This window comes from Ambystoma mexicanum, chromosome 1q (assembly GCF_040938575.1).
Source record: "Ambystoma mexicanum isolate Mex_15411 chromosome 1q, UKY_AmexF1_1, whole genome shotgun sequence".
Taxonomy (NCBI): domain Eukaryota; kingdom Metazoa; phylum Chordata; class Amphibia; order Caudata; family Ambystomatidae; genus Ambystoma; species Ambystoma mexicanum.
In genome coordinates this window covers 537,346,759-537,368,402 of record NC_090922.1, presented here as the reverse complement: position 1 = coordinate 537,368,402, position 21,644 = coordinate 537,346,759, and the positions used below count along the sequence as shown (strand labels likewise).

Sequence of the window (21,644 nt, the reverse complement as noted above, 5' to 3'; positions counted from 1 at the left end):
ACCCTGGGCAACTGTCTCCAATGCCCAAGCATCTGACGTTATAGCCTGCCATTCCGTCAGATGGTGAGTTAACCTGCCCCCTACACGTGTATTGTGTGGAAAGGCCTCAGAGTGGTTAGGGGGCGGCTGATGCAGTTGCCGAGGGTAAAGAGGCACCTGCTGCTGCTGCGGCCTTAGTACCTTTGACCCGTCCACCTCGGGTGGATCTCCTTTGACCTCTTTGAGCCGGCAGTCCTCTGCCTTTCCCGAATGCGGAATAATAGCGAAAGGACTTTCCTCTCCCAGAGGTTCGTGAGGGGCGAAAAGGAGTTTGGCGGATAGCAGCTCCTAAAGATGTTGCTGCTGCTTTAGAAATCTGTCACTTTTCCAGACCGTGGATCAGCCTTTTTTCCGAATAGTGAAGAGCCATCAAAAGGGCATATTCAAAAGTCTGGCCTGTATATCTGGAGCAAAGCCAGACTTTCGCAACCACGCATGCCTGCGGATTGTTGTACTTGCCGCCATGGCCCTGCTGATACTGTCAGCGGAATCGATGCCAGTTTGAAGTGTTCGCACATGGCATCCTTGCCATCTTTAATAATGTTAAGGAAGGCTTCCTTTTCCTCTCCTTCAGGTTTGCAGTCAGCCGCTGATGAAGCACACTCCCATAGTGTGTGACTGAACCTGGCGAGCAAACAGGTAGCGTTGATGGACTTCAACGCCATACTACAAGCAGAGAAGACTTTCTTCGCCATAGAATCGTACCTCTTGTCATCTCTATCCTGTGGGACAGTAGGGTAAGCGGTCCTACTGCTAGATGAAGTTGCTGCTTGAACCACTAAGGTTCTCTGAAGTAGGGTGTTTTAATAAGTATACAGGCTCAAGAGCAGCAACCCTATATTTGGCTGACAATCTTTTATTGACCGCAGGGATAACTTCAGGAGTTTCCCAATTAGATGTAATTTTCCTTTGTAAGGCTGCATAGAAGGGGACCACAGGGTCCTCCTGTGGACCTTTGTCTAATATGTCTGTTAGGTCATCCTGTTGAAAAACACAGGAAGGCGCAGACCAACCCATAAATTCAATAATTCTTGCCATAAGGGTTCTATAGGGTGTTTCGGCATGTTCCCCTGGGTCTGGCTTAACAAATTCCACTTCTGGGGAAGTGTCCAGCCCACTTGCCTCATGTAGTGACTACTGTAGGTCCTTCAGCCTTCTTTCCTCAGAGGTGAAATCCTCTGAAATAGGCAGTGTGGTCCTCTGTAACCCAAATGTTTCCTGGTCAGAATCTTCCCCCTCTTCATAAATTGACGACAGTCCAGGGTACTCTGACCTCTGAAATGGTGTAAAACCCATCTCTAAGGCAGAAGGAGCCAAACTCATCACTATTGGGTGAGAAAACGTCGATGTCGTCGATGTGACAGGCTTCGAAGGTGCCGAGAACGGCGTTGAAAAAACTGGAAGGGGTCTCGAAGAACTCGAGAGGATCGGGATCCTACTCGATGACATCGACGACTGTCTCGGCATCATGCCGGAGACCCTTGGAATCACCGTTGGCTGTGGAGTACCCTTGGTCTTCTCTTTCATCGGCGTCGATGTCGAGTCGATCGACCGATACGTCGAGGAACCCTTCAACAACGGCGTTGATGGCGCCGATCCATGCGTCTAAGGAATCTTCGACGACGGCGTTGAAGATGGTGCCTTCTTACCCGATGGCTCGTGGCGCTCTCGGGTGGAATGTTTCGCCGGGTGCTGCGACTCGCAGCGTTTTGATTTTTTGGGTTTTTCACCCGGGGTATCACCCTCAGCTGTCTTCGAGGGGGTTGAGGCCGCGTTCTCGAAGACGCTTAACATTTTCTTTCTGAATTCCTCCCACTCAGCTTGAGAGCTGTGTTTTGTAGGACAGGAGACCCTTTCTGGGGACACAGAAGACGAGGAAGGGGATCTTCGATGTCTCTTTTTTGAGTGTCTTGATCTCGACGAATGGTGGGAGCTACTTCGAGATCTAGAATGGGAATGTTTTCGACGGCGAGGAGACTAATGCTTCGACTCAGCCGAAGAAACCTTTGAGGAGGTTTTGACTGACTTACCTCTCTCGAGCTTCCCCTTGCGATCCTTCAAGGCTTTCGCCGTCATGGACATGCAGTCCTCACACTCCGAACAATGGTGCTCGGATCCCAAGCACCACAAGCAGATCCTGTGTGGATCCGTTATCGACATTTTTTTACCGCAGTCTCGACATTTCTTGAAGCCGGATCGCGGCGTCGTCGGTTCCGATGAAGATGCCATCGAGAACGAGTAGGTATTATTCGAGTAATATAGAGTTATCCTGACTGAACTGAGCAACGATGTTCCGAGGCCCCACGAAGCGCGGAAAAACAGAACTGAGCAACGGATGCAGCGCGTGGCTATTTATGGGCATGGTGACGTCGGTGCCGATACGGTGGCCATCGAGGGACATCGACTCGGCGGACATCTACGTGCAGCGCTCTCCACAGAAAAAATTTCCTAGGCCAGCAAGCTGGAAACGTATTATCAAAGATAAGGAATACGTCGGAGGATACAATCCCTTCGAAATCTCATTTTATCACTATCAGTTTGGTGTCCCAATGAACACATCGCACTTTAGAAAACAGTTTTTAGTCAATACTGTTGCGATGACCTCAAGAGGGGGGAAAAGATGGTATAACAAATCTTCACAAGTCTTATACAATTAGAGGGCAACACCGGTCCTCAGTAACTAAACTTAAGTAGAACCTTGACTTAAGGGCAAGTGTTCAACAAAGTTCAACAGAATCAACCAATGTTTGGCTTCTTTGGGGTGAGCTTTAAGTATTATTCCAAATTCTCCCATCGGAAGCAACAGGCTAAATGCGATGGTTAGCATATAAGTCAGTGAAGAAAAAAGTGGCAATATTTTAATGATAGGGTTCCTGCAATGGAAGGGCCGTCTACCAATCCTGGCCATCTAGGGGTAACCCAGACAGAACTCCTATGCCCAGATTCCACCTTCAAAGGCAAGTCAAGGCAAGGTGCAAAGTATGACTGCACAACCAATATTACTGAATGGGTTTCAGGGGTACTTCATAACAGGTACACAAACCAGACTGTCTAACCTGCATCAGAAAGGACAACTCTAAGTCTAAGCCGTTGCAGACAACTGTTCTCACATTAGGTTACAGCCTTGTATGTCTCCGATTCTGGTGCAGAGTGTCATACTTAGGACAACTTTGACCCCTGGGTTAGGTAGTTCAGGACTCTGTCGGCCACCTCAATGTTCTGAAGACCATCAGACTGGCCAGAGGATGAAGAAATTCTACTTCCGACACCATGATATTGGAGGACCAACAGGTTGCCACAGAGGAGATGAGCAGATGAGGTGATCCTGCACACATACATAGGATCACAGGACTCTGGCACCAGCAAGGCAGGTCTTAAGCTGTGGGACTTAGCCAATAGATCATATATCCTTGACCTATACGCTCTACAAAGAAAGTGTAGGAATCTGCTGTAGATAAAAAGGATACATTAAGATGAGTGCTGTCAAAAATTATACACTTTTGAGCAGTGTTAACTGTGTGTCCCTTTGTTTCAGTCCAGAGGCACATACTAACTTACCATGGTTGCCTTATCCTAAAGCTCATGAGGAGAAAAGTAATTAACAATGCAAGTTGAAGTAAATGTGTTTCACTAAAGATCTCGTGCCATTAATAAGATGTCCTCTTGTGTTCTACAATAATGTATTAATTGCAGTTTAAGACACATCATTCATTGTTAATGTAGTGATATAGTGAAGAGTACGGTCTTCAAATTATTAACATTGCACATAAACAATTCTTTCCATCCCACCCATGTCCCAGTTAACCCTTTTGCCATTTCTGTAAGCTATTTGCTTTGAGCCCCACCAGTAATTTTGTGAAAGTGGCTATCGCATCTGCTTTCTCTCACTTCCCTGTCAGGAATGTGAAAAGGAATGGGCAGATGCAACTAGGATTAAGCACAGAATGCGGTCAGCCGCAAGCAATCTTTCTTGTTAATATTTCCTCCTTGAAGTGTGAAATAAATCTCTGGCCAAGACAAAGTACTCCTAACTGGTAAGTGCAATTTTTGTAGCCAGAATCATGGTGACTAAGTCAATGAAGCTACTCGGTCATTCCAGTGGCTATGTGAAAATGTGTCTGATCCAGTTCATGCTTGGTTCTATTTCAAAAGATGAAGAATTTGTGCGAGGAATAATGACACCGTGCGAAAATACTGTTCGGAAGCCAAATAACATGTTAATTTTTGGAATTCTTGCATAACTCAGATTAAAAATATATATGCTGATCAAGTTATTGTGTGGGTCAAAGTAAAACCGCTATTTGTTTAAGACAATATATTTTATTTCGTGGTCAAAGTCATCTATAACTAAAAAATACTGATTACTTTGCAAGTGTCAAGAATGGTGAAGCATGTTCATTTTACAGGACCAGTAAGTCAGAAATTAACGGGCACCTTCGGTCTTCTCTGCAAACCCATTACATACCTATGTGAACTGGATAATGGCAATGCAGAGCTACCCTGCCTGCACTTACCCTTATAACCTACACCTATGCATACCGAGCTCTCACACAAACACTCCCATTTCCCTTTATGACCAAAGCATGCCTCCCCAGCTAAAATGCTCCATCCTTTCTCTCACACTTACTAGGCATGATGTGTGTTTCAAAAAAAAGAAATAGAAATAAACATGCTCACCTTACTGGCAGACTGGGTCCCATTCTGCACTGGCATCTGGAATGAGGGAGACACCAAAGGTAGCTGGCTGGTGGCACTGGCCCGTACAGTGACCTGTGGGGGAGCCATGGGGATGAGCATCTTATTCGGCAGCTGGGCTGTGGTGGAAAGGAGTCCGGACGGCTGCAGCACCTGACCTGATAAGAGATGAGACGAGCAGCCTGGCGAGGAAGCTGGTGACAAGGACTGAGCTGGAGGAGAACATCCAACAATTTTCAGAAACTCCACAAATAGGAAAAGGCCAGTCCAATTTACAATGCTCACAGTACACTTAACCCGCAAAATAGATGTTGCAGCAGAGACCATCACTACTGTGATTCATGGTTCAGGAAAATCAACAAACCCAATCAAGAAAAGCAAGGGGATACAATTAGAGGACTAAGTAACAATATTTGTGGAGAAATAATACTGAAAGAAGGGAACTGTACAGTGAGTGGTTACACAGAAACAGAGGAGACCACTTATTGTGAGTGAACAAACTAATAATATATAGCGAGGGAACCATTATATATGGTGATGGAGTGGCCCATCACAACCACGCTGACTCGGATGGCAAGTCCAAGGGTCTTTATTTAAACATCTTTACAAACAGGAAGGCTGTATCTCCTGGGCAACTGTATCTGGGATCCAGCGGGGGTTTGGGATTTTGGCGCTAGGGCAGTCCGCTCTATCTTGTATACCCTGGCTTTGTCTCTGCCTTCCTAATTCAGGAGTCCTTGATGGGGCTGTTCATACTACAGCCAGGTGACCCCTATTGTCAATCGTTCTTCCTAGGGTTAAGTGTGGCTTCCATAAGGCGTCTGCTACCTGACTCCCAAGGGGTCTTCTAACGTGTCACACTCCCTTCTGTCAGACCTGCTTGTACCTGACCTTTCACTATACTGGTCTCTTAAGAAGGTCTCTTCCCACCATGTCACTATCTCTCTGATCTCTCACTCTGCTTTTCCACCTCCACCTCCACCCTTTGATCTTACTTCTATTCTTACTATTGGTCTTGCGTTGTCTTCTCTTCCCTACTTCCTCCCACTCTACTTCTGGGCTTCTCGCTATTCTTCTGGTATAATTGCTCTCGCTCTCTCCTCCTACCACTAGCTACTCCTATTCTCCCAGTCGGTCATTCTTCCTACTTTTGCTCTGTTACTGTTCTTAGTCTGCTACCAACACCATACCTTTACTTCTTACTACTACTACCATCAGTCTATTTATGTTTCTACTGACTAACGCCCTTTATTTCCAACTACCACTATACCGCCTATTTTTCTCACTCTCTACTCTGCTACTACATTACTCCTCCTACCTATTTTCTTCACTCCCAACAACTGATACTACCTCCACCACTACTACCACTTTGCTCCTCCTACTCTACCTCTACTACTCCGCTCCTCCTACTCTACCTCAACTACTCACACTCTCCTCTAACACAGAAACACTCCACAGACCCCCTCCTTAAAATAGCCTCTGCACTCATTGTGCTGTCACCTCATCCACTACCTCCGGTCCTCACCCAACTAACCCATACTGAATCATTCACAGGCACCTACTTAAATACCCCACCCCCTCCCAGGATTGGATACTTAACCTATCAAATAGACTTACCTGTCTCCAGGGTGTGTGTTATAGGAAGGGCTGAGGGAGGCTTCAAAAAGGCTTATAAGCCCTGCCCCCATTTCCTGGTGTGGCTGTATTCAACTGGACCCGGATAGGGTCCATGGCACTGTTACTGAAGCGCTTCTTTTTTTTATTTTAGCGGCCAGTCCACTCCCCTGCCCCCCTTCAACTATCCCCCTGGCAGCCTAGTGTAGGTCAACATGGCCTTTTTGGAGGCATTAAGCAATGTTTTAAATTCCTGGTGGTATAGTGGCATGCCCCCAAGGCCACCATGGGGCTTTCTTGTACAGAATGATTTTGCTGGTGGGCTAGTGGGGACCTCACTCGCGTGGGCTCAAGCAGACACGGTCTTCCTGAGCCATGGCAGTGGTGTTGTCTTGTGGCCGGTGTTGCTACTGTTGGGGAAGCCCCTTGTGCTGCGCATACTGTTATACTGTTATACTGTTATACTGTTTCTGCGTCCCTCGTTGCTGCCGGCGGGCCGGGCCTAGCCATTACTTGCCTCCTCAGGCTCACTTCTGCCACAAGGAGAAAAGATAACAAGGTCACTGGACTAAAACAAGTTGAGAGTGGCAGAAGTTGAAGAACCAAGGAAGACTGTAGACTCTGGAGAAAAGGATTGTGCACAGAATAGTGGCATTAACAGCATGCATTTCCAAGTTGTGCTACTGTGGGGAAACAAGGACCCATAGAGTAAAATGGACTGATGCCAATATCTGAATCATCTGCGCCGATTGATAAGTGCAGAGACTGGGGCTCACCCTACCTGAAAAGACAGCATACAGAAGTTCTGCTTTTGGTTTGTCCTGAAGAAGGTTGCAATACTAAGAAGACCCCAAGAGTGGTTATCGGTACAATCGAAACACGTGTAGACATTTGGAATCTGTGTGATTAACCTCTACACAGATGGGTTGATTGAGCAAGAGACCTGAACACTGAAAAATCACAATAAGAAAATGTGTCATATCTAACCAAAGAGGGCTAGATAAAGAAGATAGGAAATATGAATGGAATGGAGAATGAAAGTGAATGAGTGGTAGTATATTTTGATAGGCGAGTTCTGTCTTAGAATTGTTCGTTATGAATTTATTTAGCTTAGTTTTTTCTAGAAACACAATACAGGTGACTAAATTGTAAAAATCAAAAAATCTTTTTCTTTGCAGAATGTATTTTGGTTTTGTTTTTTCAAAAAATGTGTACAACACAATAAATATGATTTTATTGTTTGAATTAACTGAATCAATGGTTGATATTTGTAAAAAGACCGTATTTTAGGATAAGAGGCCACCCCTCTCTCCGATTGGTCCAATATATATTGTTTCAATGTCTACAGCCTGCAGGACCAGTTGTGATATCAGGTATCCCCATTAAATTTGACTGTTTAAAACATCTTCCATGAAATCCTTTAAAAAAGACTGTTCCTCTAAGGTATCATGAGGCAGGTGTACTGCTTCTCATCTGTGGCATGGTAGAGGGAGTTACAGGTTCTGCCCCATACCACTTCTGGGCCCAGCATCAATCAGCGGGTGGTGGCACCATGCCGCTTAGGTACCCAGCCCCCCACATCAAGGCTCAGGCAAGGGGACTTTGTCACAGTATACACAAGTTGCTTTCTTTTTCAGATGTTGTGAACACAATATACATTTATCGAATGCAAACACAGATTTGTACTCATCAGAAGCACATTTTTAATTATTTTCTTCCTGGTAGCTTTGTACACACCCCTTCTTTGGATAAAAAAAAATGAAGTGCCTGAGATATAGAGCACCAATCCAGTATACCCACTTTCGCACCAGATTTTTGGCCAATTAGGGCAGGCTTGGCGAGTAGGATCCATGGGAAGAATGCCTTGAATGTGGCCATACAATTAACCCAACAGACTGAGTAGGTGTGTTCAAGATAAGACAGTGCCCATTTGTCAGAGAGCATTGCATCTAACAATTCAATTGGGAGATTAACAGCGTGGGCGACTCTCACAGCTTCTTGGCCTCTTTAATTACACCTTCTGAAGAGGGATCCCGGTTTTGTCAGGTCTTCTAGAAAGGACGGTAGAAAAGAACTTTCTCCATTGGCTTTAGTTCTTGGACATCCAATCCTAGGAAATCAATTGTTCTTAACCTTCTCTTGTGAAATGCCCTTATGGTGGAGGCTAGACAGTACAACAAGCCTGCAATGAAGTCTGGAACCTACATAAGTGGTATCAGGAGAACTATTTGCCATGGGGTAAAGTCTACATACCTGTTGCTTTTCCCTTCGACTCCGATAGGGTAAGAAGCACGCAAATCCTTACCCTAAGGCACAGACCTTTGGTGGTGGAGCCTGGGTTAATATTCTATTTCTGGATGTATATCTGTTTTATTAGGTTTTGTGTGATATTTGTCTAGAAGTTTTACTTGATTAGTGTGTAATCTAAAAGGCCTAACTTTATTTTTATACTTACCGGTCTAACTGGAATTACTGGTGTTGCTCTGTGTGGACTTATTATAGCCCTAGACCACTCTCACACCCTTCCAGAGACTAAGCCTGGCCGCTCTGCTACCTCACCTTGACTGGATTTGGCTAGCCTCTCAGTGTCTTACCTGTTCTCTATAATAGGGTGGCCTCCCAAAGTCCTTGTGTCAGAGCTGATTTTGGAAATCCATGATAACGGGTGTATGGCACAGTGGAATTTCTGTGCGTGTGCCCCAGCGTAATGTTTTTCTCTTACAATTATGCTGCTCTGCCCAGATAGCAAATACAATTAAATACCCTAAAACTATGGAGGAGAGCGGACCGAAATTAAGAGAAAGGTGAGTGCGCATTACCTTTTTGTGGTGTACCATTTGGATGGAGACACGGTTTTACTATACCCCTTGTATTTTCCATTGTGTGTACTGCAATATTGTATTGTCAAAGACAACCTTTTTAGTCTTGCCCTACAGAAAAAAGATTTGGAAAACGGGACTAATTTTAAAAGCAACCTGCCCAAGGGTGTGGCGGTCATTAGGGAAGTTTTTGCATCCTCATTTTTTTTGTTGGAATCCATACTCCTGTTCTCCAATCAGAAAGGTGGCCATTCATGGAGATCAAAAGGCCGCCTAGGCTGTCCAACTAAGTGGTGAAGAGAAGTGTTCATTTCATATTACACTGTGCATCTTTAATGGTCTTCCCTAATACAAGGCAGTGTCAAAAAAGATGTGCAAGAGGCTGGAAAGGGGAGCAGATGGAGGAATTCTGAGGAAGAACTGCACAAAGAGATGGAGCAAAACCGATCTATGTGATTACATCGCACCCCATCACTGCAAATGCGATTACATTGCATTTTTTTCATCAAAAGAAAATGTGGGGGAGAACCCAAAAAGCCCCCCTGCCAGCCCCCTAATGAATACCCCAACCCCCATCTGTATTCACACTGAAATTCATCGCAATTCAACCAATACCGAGCAAAGGATTGGCAAAACAAGATAGGGTATCAGATAGACAAAGCATGTGCACAGCTCTTACCTCTGGAAGTACTTGACACCATGGTGATGCTGGGGCTCGGAGATGGAGTTGGATGTATTAGAGGGATTCCCTGAGATGGAGCAAGGACCTTTCCGTTGGCAGAAGGCAGGGTAAAGCGGATGCTTGTGGTGCCAGTTGCCCCAGGTACTTTACTTCCAGCCATTTGAAGCTGTGGTGGGATGCTGGGTAGGATGTACTGCACCTGGGTGATGCTTCCAGGTTTGGCACTGGGTGCAGACAATATATGCTGAGGCTGGAGGATGCCAAGGGGCACAGGTCCGTTTTGACTGCCTGTCGAGTTTTGGGTGATGAGCTGGAGCGAGTGCTGCTGGGTAAGTGTGCCCGGGGGAAACACTGGAACAGATCCACTTCCACCGCTGGATACTGGAGGTCCATAGCTGGTAGGCCCAACCAGAAGGTTTGTAACCAGGCTCCCCCCTTGTGCCGTGGATGGCTTCCCCACAGTTGTTGAAAGGTTGTGACTAGACATTGACCCAGTTTGAGTTGCCATTGGCTGAAAGTGCTTTCTGTCAGTTCCCTGGGTATACACAACTCCAATTCCCATGGATGGTAGCGAGGAGGCCGAAATCCTGCCGATTGGCATGTTAGGGGCATTTGTGACAGCACATGACGGGGTTGCAACTTCAATTTTCCCAGGCCCTAGCATGGTAATATGCTGCGGCAGCTCCAGTGAGCCAATAAGAGCCTGTCCTGTTCCCAAATCACTGCTGTTGGCTCTGGTTGACGCAGGCAGTGGTTTACTGGCAATGGGCACTGGAGAACTGCTGACCGGTTTCACAACATTGGTGACCATAGTGGAGGCAGTTCTAAGGTTGCCTACTGCTGGGTTTCCATGACTGAGGAGCTTGAAGTTCTGACTACTCACAGCTGGGCTTGTAACTAGTACAGTTCCTTGTGACAGCCCCGACGAGCGGCTGGCAGAAACAGCAATGAAGGCTGGGCAGTCTGCAGGATGCTGGGGACTGCAAGATGAGCTCTCAAACGTTTTTGAAGGTAGTGTGTAGACCCCACCACTGGTGGAGGACTGCACGCTTGGGATTACTAGGGCCTGGGGCAAGGTACAGGAGATGACAGACTGTCCAGAGAACTGCAGCTGCCCCCCAGGGCTGCCCTCCATTGCCTCCGACCCCTGTGGAAGCACAAGTCTCTGTGACAGGTTATCTGCCCTCTTCCTCTTGTACACACTGGGGTCCGTCAGCGCAAATCGTACATCAGTATGCTTAGAGGGCAAGTTCTGCAGGCGGACTGGAGCTCGGCAGTCGTTGAGCTTGAAGCTGCTCGGAGTTAGCTGAAAGGCATTCATGTTTCTGGTGAAGACCTGCTGCTCGGACGGTATGTGCACGGTGGAGCCTGAAGAAGAGCTGCCTTCAGCAGGCTTGCTCATCTCAGTTCTAACAGGCTGCAGCTTACTTTCAATTGCAGTTCGGCACTGGCTGTAACCTCCAGAGAGCGAGGCTGCACGGATCACAGGTGAGAACATCTTTGGGTGGAAGTTCTGGAGATGGGTAAAAAGAAACATTAATCTTAATAGCGTGCTGGCAACTCCTCCACCCAGCCTTAATGAGCCCAAATACATCTAGTAGGTCATCTATCAGGGAAAGGCTATAATGGTCCATTACCACTAAATGTGGTGGCAATGCATCCAGTACAGCTGTCCCAGATGTTAATCAGGATCCTATACACCCCCTTATTGATGGCAGAACCCAGTGTCCCGACTCAAAGGTGTTACAGTACCCATTAATGAACCAGCCCTAAGTGGCTGGGGATCCGTTAATCAACTTCTGAGTGGATACTGTACCAATGATATACCCATCGTTGAGGTGGTGCAGGGCCCTACTCATCAGGTAGTAAAAGAGCCATAGTGCATTGTGGCTCCAGGGCAACCTTAATCTGAAAACATATCAGAGCTATGTTCGCACACACATTGAGGGGTAAAAGTGAATATCACACAAAGCCTGAGGAGGAAGAAGGGGCCTAGTCCACTTGGCTCTGCAGATTTGTGGGACTCCTATACCCATCGGCACCAGCCAGCATATTAAACAGTGAGAGATCATGGGAGTTGTAGTCTGAAAAATCTGGCAAGCCGCAATTTGCAGACCCCTGCCCTGAGAATATAGAGTTTCTAGCGCACATACCTTAACAGTACATGGCTCCCTGGAATCATTCTTCAGGTGGTACAATCACAAAATGCAAATACCATTAATGTGGTGCACAGGCGCAAGTTCCAAGATCTAATGGGCTCTTACAGGGAAGGTGGGCCAGACTAAGCTATGGGATAGAAATGTAACTTAACATGAAATACTAGTTTTGGAGCATGAATCAGACTGACATGCTTTGCCCCGACAGCGAGGTGTGAGATCCGCAAAGGACTTTAACAACTTTAAGGTCATCTACCAAGTCATCAGTATTACATAACCACAGGCATTACAAAAATCATACCGTGCAGTAAACATTCTGAAGATATCATGCAGCAGTGGAGTTAAGGGAGACCTGTCTATTGACAGTAGGGCATTATGACTAATGGAGCACTAAGAAGACAGAAGTTTTAAAATCTAAAAGTAAACCAATTTAATGTTACCAAGATTCCGAGTCTGACGGGGAATATTCAAACAGCATCTGAATCTATGTAAAATCCAATGCTGGAGAATAAGAGAATGCTATGTGATTCTACACCATCTACAGGTTACCCTGTCAAGTCAGTGAGATTGAGGAGGCTTGGTGGGGTGCATTCACATTCAGATTAAGCTAATGACATCTTAAAAGCAAGCAACACTTTAAAGAAAGAAGGCTAATCCACATATCATATTTTTTTGCAAAGATCAGCAAATCACTGAGGTTTTCAGCTAATTTCACTATTCAGCATTCCTGCTTATGTGAGGTTCTGTTTAAAACTAGGTGGGTTTGACAATCTTAACTAGCCCACATTCACAGCTTTCGCTGGCTTACTTTCCAATACATGAATACATTATATTTTATACACAAATATGAAAACATTGTGTGATTAAGTCACCTGTTAATCACCTGCTATGGGAGACCTGTGATGAGACAGAGTGTCCCACATGATGTTTACGGGTTAAAGTCAAAATCTGACCCAAGAAAATGTTTAACATGCCAGTGAGCTGACCAATCATTCGGCTCCCATTTGCGGTCCCATGGACGGAGCATGCAAATGCACAGGTTGTGTTCCCAAAAGCCTTTTAGGGGTACAAACAGGAGCCAAATGAAAATGTTACAGCACGTAGGCAAAACTCACAGAAAAAGTGTCTGCACTCAGCTCTAGGACAGATAGCAGGGAAATCAACTCATGAGCAAACAAGTGAGCCTGAACAAAGGGTCAGCGGGACACATGACAAGGCAGCCTGATCCCAACATATTGGATATGCCTTTAGTGGACTCAGACTATGGTGAGATTACAAGTAGTAAGATATGAGCCACATATGATAGCAAGTAGAATTAAAGGCAACACACATGGGGAGATGGAACCATTATGTAACATCCAATTATAAACCAAGTTACTGACAATGGAAACTGACTCACCAATGAAAGCACACATTGGGAGAAGAACAAGTTACTTACCCACTGGTAATGTTCTTTCGATTGGATGTTCCTCCCACAAATTCCTTATTTTATGATAACATCTCTCCAGCTTTGGAAATGTATTTCTGACAGAGGGCGCTGAAGGAAGTGCCGTCGGGTCCATGTCCATCAAGGGCCGCCACTGATGCCACCATCAGCATAAATGGCCCATGCAGCACCCATTGGCTTCACTTCAATTTTTCTCTATCCCTCCAAAGAGGAATTACCAGGCGTACCGAAGACCGTAGGCTCTCAGAAAGTGTAGACTGTAATAAGGAACAAGTTACTTACATGTAACTGTTGTTCTCGAGCATGGGTCTGGCATGGATTCACATGCTCATGAATATTCCCCGTCAGGCTGAGAATCCTCTGTAAAAATAAAAACAAAAAAACAGTTTCAGTTTCGTTTCTAAACTGTCTTTCTCCTATAAACCAATCACTGGGCTGTGGGTCATACTGCCCCCAGCCAAGGACTGCCCTCTACCTAAGCCCCTCCTCAGGCAGCCATCTTCAGATATGGTAGTACGTAAAGTGGCAGTAGGACCAAGAGAAGAGCCACAGAGGGGCAGGTGGGAGGGTTCACATGTGAATCCATGCCAGACCCATGCTGAAGAACCACAGTTACAGTTAAGTAACTTGTTCCTTCTCCAGCATGGGGTCTGGCATGGTTTCATATGCTCATGAATAAAGAATACACAGCAGTACATAATAACACAATCACGGGAGGTGGCAAGGCTCAACAGAAGCAATTTCTTACCTCCTCACCAGGCTCACCTTCAAGCAAACAGGTTGCGCAGCACTGCTTGGCCGACTTTGGACTCCTCCCTGGAATCCCTGTTGACGGAGTAAAATTTCGTTACGGTGTGCGTTGAACTCCACATAGCAGCCCTGAAAATGTCCAGCAGGGGCACACCAGACAGGAACGCTATTGTCGCAGTGATTGCTCTGGTAGAATGGGCTTGCGGACAGTCAGGCAGCGGTTAGTTAGCCAAACGGTGAAAATGAGTAAGGCAGCCGGAGAGCCACCTGCAAATGGAAGCCTTGGACAGGGCCTTCACATGGTTCACAGGACCAAAGTTCACAAAAAGCTGGAGAAGTTTTCCGGAAACTCTTCATGCAGGCCACATAAAACTTCAGCGCTCGGGCCACATCCAGCGAGTGCGAAAATCATTTCAGTGGCGACGAAGGCGTCGGAAAAAACAAAGGTAACACGAAGGGCTAGTTGAGATGAAATTCCAACTGAACCTTGGGCATGAAGGAGGGGTGCGTCCGCAGCACCACCCTTGTCTTGTGGTAAGTCAAGTAAGGCCCCTTGCAACGCAGGGCCTGGATCTCACTTAATCTTCTTGCGGAGGTGATGGCCACGAGGAAAGCGGTCTTCCACGAGAGAAACTTGAGCAGCGCTGAAAGCATAGATTCGAATGGGGCCCCCATGAGCCTAGTCAGCACCACGTTGAGTTCCCACGCCAGGGCCAGAGACTTCACCAGCGGAACAGTCCCTTGATGAACTCTGACAAGACAGTGCAACCACATTGAAGACCAGCCCAGAGACCTGGTATAGCGGAAGATGGCCAACAGATGTACCTTTGTGGAGACGTGCACCAGCCCCTATTTAGCCAATGACAATAAAAACGGAAGTACTTGAGGGGCCCTGACCCCTCAGAGGGCTGATCTTCTGCAACCGGCACCAAGTGGCAAAACAATTCCATTTGTGTCCGTAGCACTTCAAAGTCGACAATGCCCTGGCGAGTACCTCCCTGCAGTCTGCCGGAAGCTCGAAACCACCGAACTCTACTGCTGCAGGAGCCAGGCCTTCAGGTTCAGCAATTCTGGGTCGTGGTGCAGAATTGCGCCTCTTTCCCTGGCGATGAGATCTGCGACCACTGGCCGCTTGACTGGAGGGTACACTGACATGCTGAGGTTACCAGATCTGTCTCGGCCACGCTTGTGCGAACTGTGTTCTTCACTCCTGCCAGGTGAAATGGAATGAAGTGGAGTGCGCTGGGAATCTGGTGCCCCCCTGTTCCTGGATGTAAAACATTGTGGTGGTATTGTACATGAAGACCCTCACCACATTGCTTTTTAGGGACGGCAGAAACGACCTGAGGGCCCAAAATACTGCCCATCGTTACAGTATGTAGATGTTTAGCGTCTTCTCTTTCGGCAGCCACAGGCCTATGGCATAAAGACGTCCGGATTGGGCTCCCCATCCTTCCAGCAAAGCGTCCGTTGTGACCGTCTCCTGGTATGGGGGCTCTGGAAGCCCGTGCTTCTGGCGATGTTGGAGCGCACGCCCTACCACCTTATCGCTCAACAGAACTCCTCGTCGAGTGAGATTCTATCCTGGACCCAACGGGCGTCGAGGCACTCCTGGAGCGGAAGCATCCACATCTGCAGAGCCGAATCAGGAATATGCATAACTTCATCATGCCGAGCAGCGAATTGATGGTCCTCACATTGGTGATCTTCAGTGCGAACAGCCGTTGCACCTTGCCCAATATGGCCGCTATCCTCGCCCCCGATGGTTACGCCAGGCAGGACACAGAGTCAAGCCTTGATCCCAGGAACAGCATGTCCTGTGATGGTGTCAAGGATGACTTTGCATAATTCACCGAGAACCCCAGGTCCATCAGCAGTCGGACCGTCTTCGTTGTTTAATCGACAGCGATGTCCCTTGACTTGGCCCGGATGAGCCAGTCGTTCAGATAAGCATACACATGAATCCCATGTAGCCATAGATAGGCCGCCGAGCCAGGCACTTGGTGAAGACTCTGGGCGCTGACTTCAGTACGAAAGGGGAGAGACTTGAACTCTACGACTTCTTCCCGACAGCCGCCGAGACCACCGAGTCTGGAGATATTTGAGACCGCAGACCCCTGGGCGCAGACTCCAGCACCCAATATTTCTTTTCAAGTCAGTCTCTTTGCTGGGGCTTAGGCAGGGTTCCTCTGAAGCGCCAGCCCCTCATCCCAGATGTTGGCCAGGAGCGGTACCGACAGGATGGTCTTCCTTTTCGCCTCCCAGTGCTGGTACAGGAAGCCCTCCTTCTCTTCCTGGGTGAGATGGAAAAGCTCAGACGCTCGGGCGATCATGGAATAACAGGAAACCACTTTGTCCAGTGGAGAAGCTCTCAGCAGTGGTGATGCAGGATTTCACATCCCGCCGTCATCGCCTGTGTCCGTTGTGGCTGTCCCCGTCCCCCTGTGGGGGGCTAGCGACGGTTGGAATGGAGGTGTAGGGTGTCACCTCTTTTTCATTGGTGGTGTCGCTGGTGGCACCGTCGGCATCCTCTTCTGAATCTCCAACACCAGAGTGTGGAAGGTCGAGAGAATATCCTGCGACAGGTCTCTAGGAGGCACCTGGGTTACAGGGTCCCTGGGCCCAGAGTCCATGTCATCCCAGTCGACGTTGTCGCCACCAGCGGGCGTCTCCCCGACGTTCCCATCGTCGTCATCCCCGCCACCACCCCCACCCTGGAAGCTGTGGACAGAAAGTATCTCCTCCTCGTCAGACGAAGAAATGTCTGTGCCCTGGAGTTCTCCACCGTCCCCCTCTACAGGTCTTGAGAAGACGATCCCGGGCTAAGTTCCTGCATGCTCTTCTCCTCAGTCTTTTTTTACCGGCTTGGACGAAGCATCCCGCCTGAGAGGAAGAGTCACACTGGCCGCCAACGGGGCACCCTAGACCGGGTCAGCCGCCTTCGCATTTGAGAGGGCAGCAGAAACCATCTCGATGGAAGTGGACATCTTGGCCTGGTTCACCAGGGCCTTCAAGGGCAGGTCGGACACCTTGCCCTGCTTGGTCTTCCCCAGTTTCTCCCGCAGCTTCCCTGGGGTAGCTGACTTTCTCTTGGACGAAGAGTTGGAGCAGTAGCTGGAGATCGAGGCAGACAGATGATGAAAGTGCCCTGACCGTCGCAGAACCCGCTTGCGTGGTGACCCCAACTGAAGTAGACTCGCTGTGTTTGGCCTTGTCTTGGGCCCTCATGGATGGAGGGCCCTCAAAGGACTTAGAAGCCCGCTCAGGTTGGCTGGCTCCAGAAGAGGCATGCCCCTGTGAACCACCCGGGGTAGAGGCCTTGGCCTTGAGTCACATCGCCAACCAGATGTGTCGATCCTTACCCGTGCGCTTGGTGAAGTCCCGGCAGATCTCACAATCTTCCTCCTTATGCGTCGGGTGTAGACAACACAGGCCCTGGGAATGCTCGTAATCCATGAAAACATTCGACGAACCGCAGCTGGTGCACAGTTTAAAGACGCAAGCTCTGTCGTCCTCTGCGGTGTAGGCCTGATGGAACTTCTGGAAGCTTCCAAGAAGAAATACTCTACGATTTGTGCCCTTGAGGGGTGAAAGATGCTGAAAAACGGGTCCCTGTCAATCGGACGGATAAGCGATGGAGCACACGGGTTCAATTGAACTGAAAAATTAGAAAAAAACGCAGAAATCTCGAAGAGCGAAACACGAGGACTCCCAAAACTTCAACGTGCAGTAAAAGTCTGAAGATGCTGCCTGAGGAAGGGGTTAATTAGAGAGCAGTCATTAGATGGCGGCAGTATGACCCAGTGCTCAGTGATTGGTTTATAGGAGAAAGTTTATCAATGAAAACTGTTTTTTCCTTTACCGAGGATTCCCAGCCCGACGACGTGGAATATTCATGAGTATGTGAATTCATGCCAGATCCCATGCTGGAGAACATGCAAATTGTACGGCACGGTAGGCTGGGAGGGACGATGAGAAATACATGGGAGGAACATCCAATCGAAAGAAAGTTACATGGGGTAAGTAACTTATTCGAATGGATTGTGTCCTGCCACGTATTCCTCATCTTTGATAGACTCCCAAAGCAGTAATAATTTGGGAGGTGGTAGTACCAATTAGTTATATTTAATCATGGACCGAAAGGAGGACGGCTTTTGCAAAAAGTCCTGCCTGACTGGAGGAAGAATCCAGACAGTAGTGTTTAACAAAACTATGGATAGATGACTAAGTGGCCGCTGAACAGATATCAGGACACCCCACTGAAGAGCCGCAGGGCCTTCCGGCAGGTCCTTGCCCACTAGTTTGCACAATCAAAGGGATTTTAAAATATGAATCCTCCTCTGAGGAGCGCTTGAAAATGGAAAGCGCTGCCAGATAGCCCTTAATGGTTTAATCTGGAGCCCGAGCAGATTGGCTAAATGTAACAAAGGAGAGCACCAAAGGTCACAGAAATGGATCCACATTCTTATCCTTGCACCAGTTGCTGAACTTATTCCAACAGCAATGGTACGAAGATTTAGTTGCTGGACTTCTGGCCGAAAGCAAGATCTCCATTACGTCATCCGGGAGGTCCGATTCTTGTATCTGAGCGTTTCAGAAACCATGGGTGAAGGTGGAGTGTCTTGACCTCTGGATGGAGAACCTGATCTTCCTCTTGCAAAAGAAGATCCTCTCTTTGTGGAAGACTTATTGGAGGACAGATGGACAAGTCCAGAAGGTCCGGTACCACGTCCTCCTGGCCCAATCCGGAGTAATTAGTATCATGGATTTCCTGAACTTTCTCAATGTCCTGATCACATGAGGACTGACGGGGACTGGAGGAAACGCATACAGGAGTGGAAAATACCAGTCCATCACGAAGGCATCGCCAAGAGGTACTCTTTGGGAAATTCCATGGAGCAATACTGTTCGCACTTCCAGTTGACAGCTGACGCTAACAGATCCACTTCAGAGGTTCCCCAAAAGGCGATGATCTTTTGAGGGACTTCCGGAGCTATTTCCCGCTCGGGGGCGACACTGCTCTGCCTGCTCAGAGCGTCCGCTGCCGTGTTCTTCTCTCTGGCTAGGTGAACTGCTGACAGAGATTCCTTCTTGTATTGCTCAGAACCAGAGCTGCATTGCCTCTCTGCACAGTGGTAGTGACCCTACACCTCTCTTGTTGAGGTAGTACATGGCAACTGAGTTGTCCATTATCAGGACATTCTTTAACTGTAGAGAGGGCAGGAAGGCCTTCAGCGCTAGTCTGATCATCCTCAGCTCTAAAAGGTTGATGTGTAGTTTGGACTCCGATGGAGACCAACCACTGATGACCGTCAGGTCGTTGGTGTGGGCACCCCACCCTGTGAGTGAGGCGTCCGTCACTACCGTTATCTCCAGCCATGGTTGCCACAACGATTCTCCCTTGAGGATGTTGTCTCTGCAAGCCCACCACAGAAGGTCCTGAGCAACTCGGCTCGGAACTTACAGTTGGTCCGACATCTTGCCTGAGAATTGGTACCATTGTGTCCCGAGAGCCCATTGAAGGGATCTCATTCTCAAGCAGGCCTCTGGCACGAGGAAAATGCAGGATTCCATGAGACCAAGCAACCTCAGAAAATTGAAGGCCGGAAGATGCTAAGCATTCTGGAATTTTGTTACCTTCTGCAGAATGTGTTGAGCTCACAACTCGGGTGACGAAGCTTTCCCCGAGGAAGTATCCAAGACTGCTCCAAAAAATTTGGGATGGTATCATATGGGACTTCTTGGAAATGAGGGAGAAGCCCTGTCTGTGGAGCGAGTGGCAGGTTATGCTGAGATGTTCCCAGGCTTGCTCAGGTGAACAAGACCTTATCAGCCAATCGTCCAGGTAGGGGTAGATGTGAATCCCCCCTGTCCTGAGACTCGCTGCCACCACCGCCATCAACTTGGTGAAAACCCTCGGGCAGAGGTCCTCCCAAATGGCAGAACTCCAAACTGATAATGAGAACCGACAACTGCGAACCTCAGGTACTTTCTGTGCTTGAGATGGATTGGCACATGAAAGTAAGCATCCTGAAGGTCCAATGATACCAACCAGTCTTGGAGTTGGAGAGCCTGAACTATCTGAGAAAGGGGAAATATCTTGAACTTGTCCTTCCTGAGGAGCTTGTTCAATTTTCTCAAGTCCAAGATGGGTCTCAATTCTCCGACCTTGTGGGGATTGGAAAATATGGGGAGTACCAACCCTTGTTGCTCTCCGCTACAGGTACATGTTCTATTGCACCTTTCTCTAGCAGGGTAAACATTTCCTGCACAAGGAGCGGACCCAGAATTTTGACAGAGCTGTATCCCGGTGGATGGTCTTGAGGGCTTTTTGAAAAGGAAGGCAGTAACCTTGGGCTTCTGTTTCCAGTGCCATTGCATATGAAGTAATGCCCCTCCATTCATTCAGATACTAAGAGTCTGCCTCCCACTGGGATTGAGTGGTTCAAGGCCTCAGAGTGGCTTAGAGGCAGCAGCAGCGGAGGGTAAGGATGCGGCTGCTGGGGCTGATTTTGCAACCCTTCCTAGTACACCACAAGGGAATCCTCTCTGGCCCCTCTGCCCGTTTTGTCCTCTTCCAATTGAGGAGTAGTAACCAAAGGACTTACCCCTCCATGAAGATGAGCCCAAATAGGGTTGTTGAGGTTGTCTAATGGCGGCGCTACGGGATTTAGTCGCCGCCTTTAAGGTCTGCAGTTTCGCCAAACTTTCATCCGCCTTGCTGCCAAACAACCTCGAGCCGTCAAAGGGCATGTTGAGCAGTCTTGCCTGCACACTTGGTGCAAACCCCGACTTCCTCAACCATGCAAATCCTCATTAATACTGGGCTAGCAGACATGGATCTGCGGATGCGGTATGCAGTATCCAAACCTGACAGACATTCACTCATTGCCTCTTTACCTTCAATGATCGCCAGGAAGCCATCTCTTTCTTCGCCTTCCGGGATGTGTTCAGCCACCATAGCAACACAGTTCCACAGGGTAAACGTGAATCTAGATAGTGTGCAAGTCACATTAGAAGATTTTAAGGCCATACTGCTGCAGTGAAAACTTTATGTGCCCAGGCCTCTACACTCTTGTCATCCCTGTCAGGGGGGGATGGAAGGATAAGCGGATTGTATGGTTGACATAGCTGCCTGAACTACCAAGCTTTCAGGAGTGGGGTGCCTGGTAAGGTATTCCGGGTCACTAATGCAAGGCCTGTACTTCCTTGAGAAGTTTGTTAACTGCAGCTGGAGTTTCCGGGGTCTCACAATTAGGAGACTTTTTCTGCAGAGCTATGTGGATTGGTAAAACCGTGTCTTTTTGAGGACCCTGGTCCAAGATGTCTGCCATGTCATCTTGTTCGTATGATGGAGTAGGCCTACTCCACCCCATAAACTCAGTACTGATTGGTCAGAAATGGGTTCTTCTGGCACATTGGGGGTGCCAAACTGCAGACCA

At 47.9% G+C, this 21,644-nt stretch overlaps 1 protein-coding gene across 5 annotated transcripts in view; it reads right to left on the bottom strand.

The window, feature by feature from the left end:
• CIC (capicua transcriptional repressor) overlaps positions 1-21,644 on the bottom strand; it is a 2,254,744-nt gene that overhangs the window by 1,183,733 nt on the left and 1,049,367 nt on the right. For all 5 annotated transcript variants that reach the window (XM_069640957.1, XM_069640955.1, XM_069640959.1 and 2 more), the window contains exons 11-12: positions 9,847-11,362; positions 4,717-4,946 (exon numbers count right to left, since the gene is read on the bottom strand). In XM_069640957.1, coding sequence (XP_069497058.1) covers positions 4,717-4,946; positions 9,847-11,362 — 1,746 coding nt within the window. The remainder of the gene's footprint in view (positions 1-4,716; positions 4,947-9,846; positions 11,363-21,644) is intronic.